Below are 7,409 nucleotides of genomic sequence, written 5' to 3'. Positions count from 1 at the left end.
CGCCCCCATGTAAATGTCAGTTCTGTGAGCTGGGATGTGATTCAGTTGGTAGAGTGCTTGCCTAGCATGCATGCACAAAGCCCTGAATTTGATCCCCTGCACTGTGTAAAACCAGACTTGGTGACGACTCATGCCTGAAGGATGAGAAGTTTAGGGTCATCCTTGACTATTGGGTTTGAGGCTAGCCTGGAACACATGAGATCCAAAAAAAAAAAAAAAAAAAAAATCTTGAATTGCTGAGCTTTCGCACAGCCCTGGCTAAGTCCCTTGAGGGCTTTGGCCCATTTTGTCCTGACAGCTATAATGATTAAGGGTCTTCTTGGATCTCCACAAGTGTGACAACTGAGGCTCAAAGGAGCACACGGTTTGTCTGTGAAGTTGGGTCTTTAAGGCCCAGTACCATCACCCCTCCAGCCAATGAGCAAGAGAAACCACCCTTCAGATGCCAGCCTCCGGAAATTCGGCCTACCCTGGACTCCCTTCTCCTGCAGGGCACCGGGGACAAGGAGCGGCTCCAGCTCTTCCTGGTGTGTCAGTTCTCCCTGGGCTGTGGGCTAAGCTGTGGCCTGAGCTTCCTACAGGAAGGCGCCCCACACCGCTCCCTGAACCTGCTGCTGAGCCTGGGGCTGGCTGCACTCCTCGGTCTGGGTGCCCGGCGCCTAAACCGCCACATCTGCAGCCTCTATGAACTGCACAGCAGCCAGCGCTACTGTGGGGTCTGCTTGGGTCTGCTGGCCAGCCAGCACGGCATGCCCAGGCTCCTGGGCCGCGCTCTGACAGTGGCCTTTGCTGTGAGTGATCTGGCAGCTGTGGCCCTCATCAACAAGGACTTCCTGAGTTCGTCAGAGGCCGTGCGATTCTGGACCCCACTCACCATTTGCTACACACTGCTGGTCATCTACATGCAGGGTGAGAGCCCCGGGCGGGGCTGGGGTCCCTTCCATTGCCCACACATCCCAACCACCCAGTCCCAGGATGGGACTTATACTCTACTGTGGGTTTCTCAGAGCAGTAATGTCATGTAGGAGCCCCAAAGACATGGTACCTGGGTTGGTCTTGAGGACTAGGTAAGGTGAAAGGGATTGTGGGCCAAAGCACAGAGTGAAGGCATAGCCATGCAGAACCACAGCATGTGGTTGGTTCAGGGTTGTTCTCCCAAGGACCACAGGGATTAGGGTCAAGGTTGACTACGTTCAGAAAGGCCTGTCCCAGAGCCCTGACCAACCAATCTGGGCAGGGTCCTAAGCAGGAGAGAGTGGCTGGTCAGATCTGGCCTCTAGGAAGAACTCCCTGGCTGCAGAATGGGAGTTAGTTGAAATTGGAGGAGCAGGGAAGGGTGGTTCAAGCTGTAGGAACAGCAGGTGTGAAGACCTTGAGGTGGGAATAGGCTTAGCAGGCTCTGCGTCCGAAATGAGAAGCCAGGACAGCTGCCGTTCTAAGTAAGAGAACATGGGTCGGATGAGGATGGAAAGATGGGACCAAGTCAAGTCTGACCGTGGAAAACAAGGCTTCTATTAGAGTTCTCCTCTAAAAGCCATAGGAAGTCCTGGGAGCATTCTAAGCAGAGGGATGATGTCACCTTATTGATGTGTTTAGATCGCTTTAGATGGTTGGTAGACCTTGGTCAGGAACAAAACTCAGGAGCCCCGTTGAGTGAGCTTTGGCGAGAGGGAAAAGTGGCTGGGACCAGGGTGGGACAAGAGAGATTGGCATGTGCTGGGCGGAAGTGGAGCTGCGGATGATTCAGACCAACATACAGAAATCGGGAGAACCCGAGATTCCTGCCGTCGACTGGCAGGGCTCCGTCTTCAACCAGGGGGAAACTTAAGGGTGGACAAGTAGTCCTGTAGGTGCCCAGAGATGGAAGCAGGGCTGCGGGAGGGCAGTCAGGGAAGCTGACAAAATCCCCAGGGAAAGCAGCTGAGAAGTGGAACAGGCTGGCCCCAGCTGACCTCCAGAAGGTGCCGGCTGAGATAGTGACAACTGCATCCTACAGAGGAGCAGCGGCAGCATCGCTTCAGCCTACAGGGCCAGGTCCAGACGGTGCTGGTGCGCATGGCTGGCCTCTTCCTTCTGTTGCTGACCGTGGGCCGCTGGCTGGATCTCCTGGGTGTCTTTGTCTCCCTTTTGGGTGAGCTGTGGTGCTTAGCTGGTATTCGCGCCTTAATCGACCTCTGCCAGATACAGGTAGGCACCTTTATGGACCCCCCACACACACACCTTCCCACCCTGGTCCCAGCAGCCCCAGAGGTCTAATCTTGACAAGGGTCTTAAGGGCAGGGGAGCCAGTTGTCATTGAGATCACTAGGAGTGGGGAGCTGGGTGCCAGGGACCACTGCAGCTGGGCTCCCAGAGGGTAGGAAGGTCCGATAATAATGGATCTGAGACTAACTGGGAAGTGTGTCTCTTCTGACCCTCCCCCAGGGCTTTCCACCCCAGAGGCCTACAGTAACAGTAGCAGTAACAGCAGAAGGAGAATCAAGATGGACAGGTCCATGCGAGCCCCTGCCTTCCGCACCTGCCCCAGCCAGAAGCACGGTCCCCTCCTGACTTGCCCTGCGGAGGATATGAAGTCAGTTTCGGACCTGCAAGGGCTAACCAGCAAGGTCTTGACCACATGAAGTGGCCTGAAGACTGAGTGCCAGAGCTGGTCCCCACCTAGACTTTTGGGCAGGCCATGGGGAACTCTGGAGAAAACGGGTGGCCAGGGCAGGGGACCTAGAGAGGCAGGGACATGAAGGCCTCTGAGCCAACCCCTTTCTCTCGAAGATGGGAAGCTTCATCAGACCCAGTTCTCCTGGCGGCAAGAGGACAGAGGACAATTGTGACCTCAGAATGGCCCCTGCCCGCCGGCCACCCCTCCCCCACCCTGCTCTCTCCAAAGACAATAAAGGTGACTTTTCTCTCCCAACCTGCTTTGAGGATCCCAGTAGTCCAGGAAGAAGAGACTTCTTGAAGCCCGGGGCTTTTTAGTGGGGGAAAGTAGAGGCGGGGGCAGGGTTCTAGGATATAAGCCTCAAACCTGGCCCTGCTCTGAGTTTCCTGGGGGACAAAGGACACAGGCTGAAGTTACCAGGTTCTTGTGTCCCAGGATAAAGAACTGCCAGAACTTGCCCAGGAACATGTGGCTCTCCAGATGGTTTGGAGCTGGGGAAGTTGCTCACGGCTAAGAGCATGGGATGCTCTGAGGATCTGAGTAGCATCCCGACCTGTGGGTCTCCTCGTCCTCATGGATCAATGGCCGATACGGCCAACATCAAACAGGGTGTTCGGAAGCCCTGTGAGTAATTACTGTGAAAGACCAGACCACACCGGGACCCAAAGTCAGTAGGCAGATCATCTTTACTTAAGTTAGCTTATAAAGTTTTGGGGTACTGAATGCAGGGGGCTTTAGGGTACCTGGAATGCCTCATTAGTGTGGGGAAGCACATCAGGAATATCAGGCGATGGCTGAACAAGTTTTGTAGGAAAAGGGAAATTGATCCCATTAATTGAGGCTCTGTGACACTCCTCAGGTAGAGGCGAATGTTGGGGGCTTGACCCCAGTCAAGGTCAGAGAAGGAGAAACTCTGTTAACAAGGGGAGTCCCCCATTACGTGCCAAGCCCCAGAAGGCTGTGCAGTCAATGATAGACTTGAACCTTAATTAGCAGGTTTCCCACATTCCATATCAGATAGCTCACAACTGTCTGTAGGAGGTTCTATGAGATATGATGCCTCTGGCCTCCTTGGGCACTTGTATTCATCTCACAGACATACATAGAATTAAAATTTTTTTTTAAAAAAGACAGCTTATTAAGAAAAGAGAACGGGCAGTGGTGGTGCATGCCTTTAATCCCAGCACTTGGGAGGCAGAGGCAGGTGGATTTCTGAGTTTGAGGCCAGCCTGGTCTACAGAGCTAGTTCCAGGACAGCCAGGGCTACACAGGGAGACCTTGTCTCAAAAAACAAAACAAACAAAACAAAAGAAAGATTAGCAGGGCCTGGTGACATATGCCCACACCTTTAATCTCAGGAGCATTAGGTAGGCAGAGACAAATAGAGTTCAAGGCTAGCCTGGTCTACATAGAGAGTTCCAGGCTAGCCAGGGCTACATAATGAGACCCCCATCTCAAAAAAATAAAAAAGAACCGGGTCATATGTGTAATGGTGAATTGTTAATCCACTCTGAGCTCCCAGTGGGTGATCACACTTCTTACCACCCTCCAGAGTTCTCTAGATTTGCTAATGACACACACACACACACACACACACACCCCGCACCACACACAATCTTTATATTTTCATATGCCTTGACTAGTTCAATGGTTGGGCTCTTCTAAACCTCCCCACAGCTAGCAGACGCTCCCCTTCGATATTTCTGAGTTAACATCTTTTTTTTTTTTAAAGATTTATTTATTTATTATATGTGAGTACACTATAGCTGTCTTCAGACACTAGAAGAGGGTGTCAGATCTCATTACAGATGGTTGTGAGCCACCATGTGGTTGCTGGGATATGAACTCAGGACCTTTGGAAGAGCAGTCAGTGCTCTTAACCACTGAGCCATCTCTCCAGCCCTGAGTTAACATTTTCTAACTCTGTATTTTATCTTTGCTGCCCTGTCTCCTTCTGGGTAGCCCTCCCATGGGCCACTCTCCCTTTGCACCTACATTGCTGGATGATTTCTCTCCTGCAGCTCTTAAATCTGATCCCTCTGCTTCTGCATCCTGGTGACTCCCTTCCTTCTCTCCTTTGCATTGCCCACCTCTCTCACCCTGCCCAGCCATTGGCCGTTGGCTCTTTATTGATTAATCAAAAGCCAATTGAGGACAGGGACCCTCAGCATCTGGACATGCAGATCCCCCTGTGATTTGGGGAGCTGAATTAAGACGAAGCATTAGGACCAATGCCCAACAGCATGGTTCATGACCATTATAGGTCACAGTCCCAAGCTGTCCTCTGGATTTCCACAAACATGCTATTTGTTGTGTGTGACCCAGGGGGGATGGGCTTCTAGTCATCTGTGCTGACTGGCTTCTTGCATAGCTTAAGCTTGCTGCTCTAGTCTCTAGTCTGGGATGTGGTGCAGAGGTGCCACACTGAGGTGGCCAAGGAGGTAAAGTAGAGTGGTAGAGATATAGTGCTCACATGCGACCAAGGTGCCCTGTCTAGTTCCAGGCTGGGACGGCTTTTGGGTCCCCAGCTCTTGATCCTAACCTATTCAAGGCAATGAGGGTCCTTTTCATCTCAGCCCTGTTCACGGCCAAGATCAGGGACAGAAAGGGCTGGGTACCCACGCCATTTACATTCTGTGTGACTATGGACAAGCTACTGCCCCTCTCTGAGCCCATCTAAAGAATTACTAGGGGGCTGGAAAGATGGCTCAGTGGTTAAGAGCACTGACTGCTCTTCCGAAGGTCCTGAGTTCAATTCCCAGCAACCACAAGGTCGCTCACAACTATCCCTAATGAGATCTGATACCCTCTTCTGGAGTGTCTGAAGACAGCTACAGTGTACTTACATATAATAGATAAATCTTGCCAGGCAGTGGTGGTACACGCCTTTAATCCCAGTACTTGGGAGGTAGAGGCAGGCGGATTTCTGAGTTCAAGGCCAGCCTGGGCTATACCTTGTCTCAAAAAAACAAAATTAAATAAATAAATAAATAAATCTTAAAAAAAAAAAAAGAAAGAAAGAATTACTAAAGCATTACTAGCATTTTAATCCCAGCACTCGGGAGACAGAGGCAAGAGAACTCTGTGAGTTCAAGGCCAGTCTGGTCTACAGAGTAAGTTCCAGGACAGCCAGGGCAACACAGAGAAGCACTGTTTAAAAATGAATGAATGAATAAATAAATAAAAAGAACTACTACCATTTGGAGTGATGGCTTATGCTTGTAATCCTAGCACTGGGAAATAGAAGCAGGCAGATCTCTTGTGAGTTCAAGGCCAGCCTGGTCTACATAGCAAACCCCAGGCCAGCCACAGCCACACAGTAAAATTAATTAATTAATTAATTAATTAATTAATTAATACCATATACTATGTGCTTACCAAGTCTCCAAATCTGAACACTTATTAATCTATTTTGACCCTCTGACTCCCACCACCCCTTCCTTTTCTGGGGTTTCAGAAGGCTGAAAACTGAAGGCTGGTCTGAAACTTACTATATAGACCAGGCTGGCCTCAAGTTCATAGAGCTCTGTCTGCCTCTACCCGATGACTACTGGAATTAAAGGTGTGTACCACCATGTCCAGCTGTCTGATGTTTTTGAAATGGCCTAGATATGTAGCCCAGGCTGAACTCATGGCCATGAAGTCCTCTTGCAGGCAACCTCCGAATTGCTGAGATTATAGGTAGGCACCACTATGCCCTGGTGCTGGAGGTTATGTCATATGCCTGAGGACACACAAAACTTGAAGATTGTGTTGTGTGTGTGTGTGTGTGTGTGAGAGAGAGAGAGAGAGAGAGAAAGAGAGAGAGAGAAAGGGAGGGAGGGAGAGAGGGGCATTGTGCTTGTTGATTCTAGAGTTGTCAGAGGCCAGAAGAGGACGTCAGATCCCCTGGAGCAGGAGTTACAGGCATTTGTGAGCTACTTCATACGGGTGTTGGGAAGCCACTGCAGTCCTTTGCAAGAGCAGCAAGTGCTCTTCACCACTGAGCCATCTTTCCAGCTCAGGCAGGATTTGAACACAGGCAGTCTGCTCCTCACCTCATTCCACCCAGCAGCTCATATTTTGCATGCTCCTTGCTCCCCTTTCCTGTCTGAAGGTTAGGTCCAGAGGACTAACAGGACTGCATTGGAAAAACAGGCAGCTCCAGGCAGCTCCATCCCAGGTGGCTCTGGAATGTGCTCTGGCCACAGTGTTTCAGGTTGCCAGAGGCTCCCATCAGGTCTGTTCTAGGTCCAGCATCGAGCAGCGTGGTTCTGTGGGGATTTTACTAGGGGAGGCCTACAGAGCCAAGATGCCCGATCCACTAAGAGGCCTCCCTGGGGCCATAGAGCTGGCCTGTGTGGGAGTGTCCTGTGTGGGAGTGTCCTGTGTGGGAGTGGTCTGTGTGGGAGTGTCCTGTGTGGGAGTGTCCTGTGTGGGAGTGGCCTGTGTGGGAGTGGCCTGTGTGGGAGTGGCCTGTGTGGGAGTGGCCTGTGTGGGAGTGGCCTGTGTGGGAGTGGCCTGTGTGGGAGTGGCCTGTGTGGGAGTGTCCTGTGTGGGAGTGGTCTGTGTGGGAGTGGTCTGTGTGGGAGTGGCCTGTGCAGGAGATGGTGAGGTCTGGAGAAGGCTCTCGAGGACCATAGACTCTGTTGAGATCCTTCCCCTCTCCAAATACCATTACAGGCTGAGTGTGATGAGGATGTAACTTGGTTAGAAAAGGTCTTGCACGAAGCCCTGGGTTCAGTCCCCAGCACTGCATTATCAGGGTATGATG

At 51.4% G+C, this 7,409-nt stretch overlaps 1 protein-coding gene across 1 annotated transcript in view; it reads left to right on the top strand.

The window, feature by feature from the left end:
* Window positions 1-2,911, top strand: part of Tmem82 (transmembrane protein 82) — a 3,864-nt gene extending 953 nt beyond the window's left edge. Inside the window, exons 4-6 of the mRNA XM_031376964.1 lie at window positions 492-909; window positions 1,997-2,187; window positions 2,425-2,911. Coding sequence (XP_031232824.1) covers window positions 492-909; window positions 1,997-2,187; window positions 2,425-2,550 — 735 coding nt within the window. The 3' untranslated portion in view covers window positions 2,551-2,911. The remainder of the gene's footprint in view (window positions 1-491; window positions 910-1,996; window positions 2,188-2,424) is intronic.
* Window positions 2,912-7,409: the final 4,498 nt, after the last annotated feature.

This window comes from Mastomys coucha, unplaced genomic scaffold (assembly GCF_008632895.1).
Source record: "Mastomys coucha isolate ucsf_1 unplaced genomic scaffold, UCSF_Mcou_1 pScaffold18, whole genome shotgun sequence".
Taxonomy (NCBI): Eukaryota; Metazoa; Chordata; class Mammalia; order Rodentia; family Muridae; genus Mastomys; species Mastomys coucha.
This window is presented reverse-complemented; position numbering and strand designations above follow the sequence as displayed.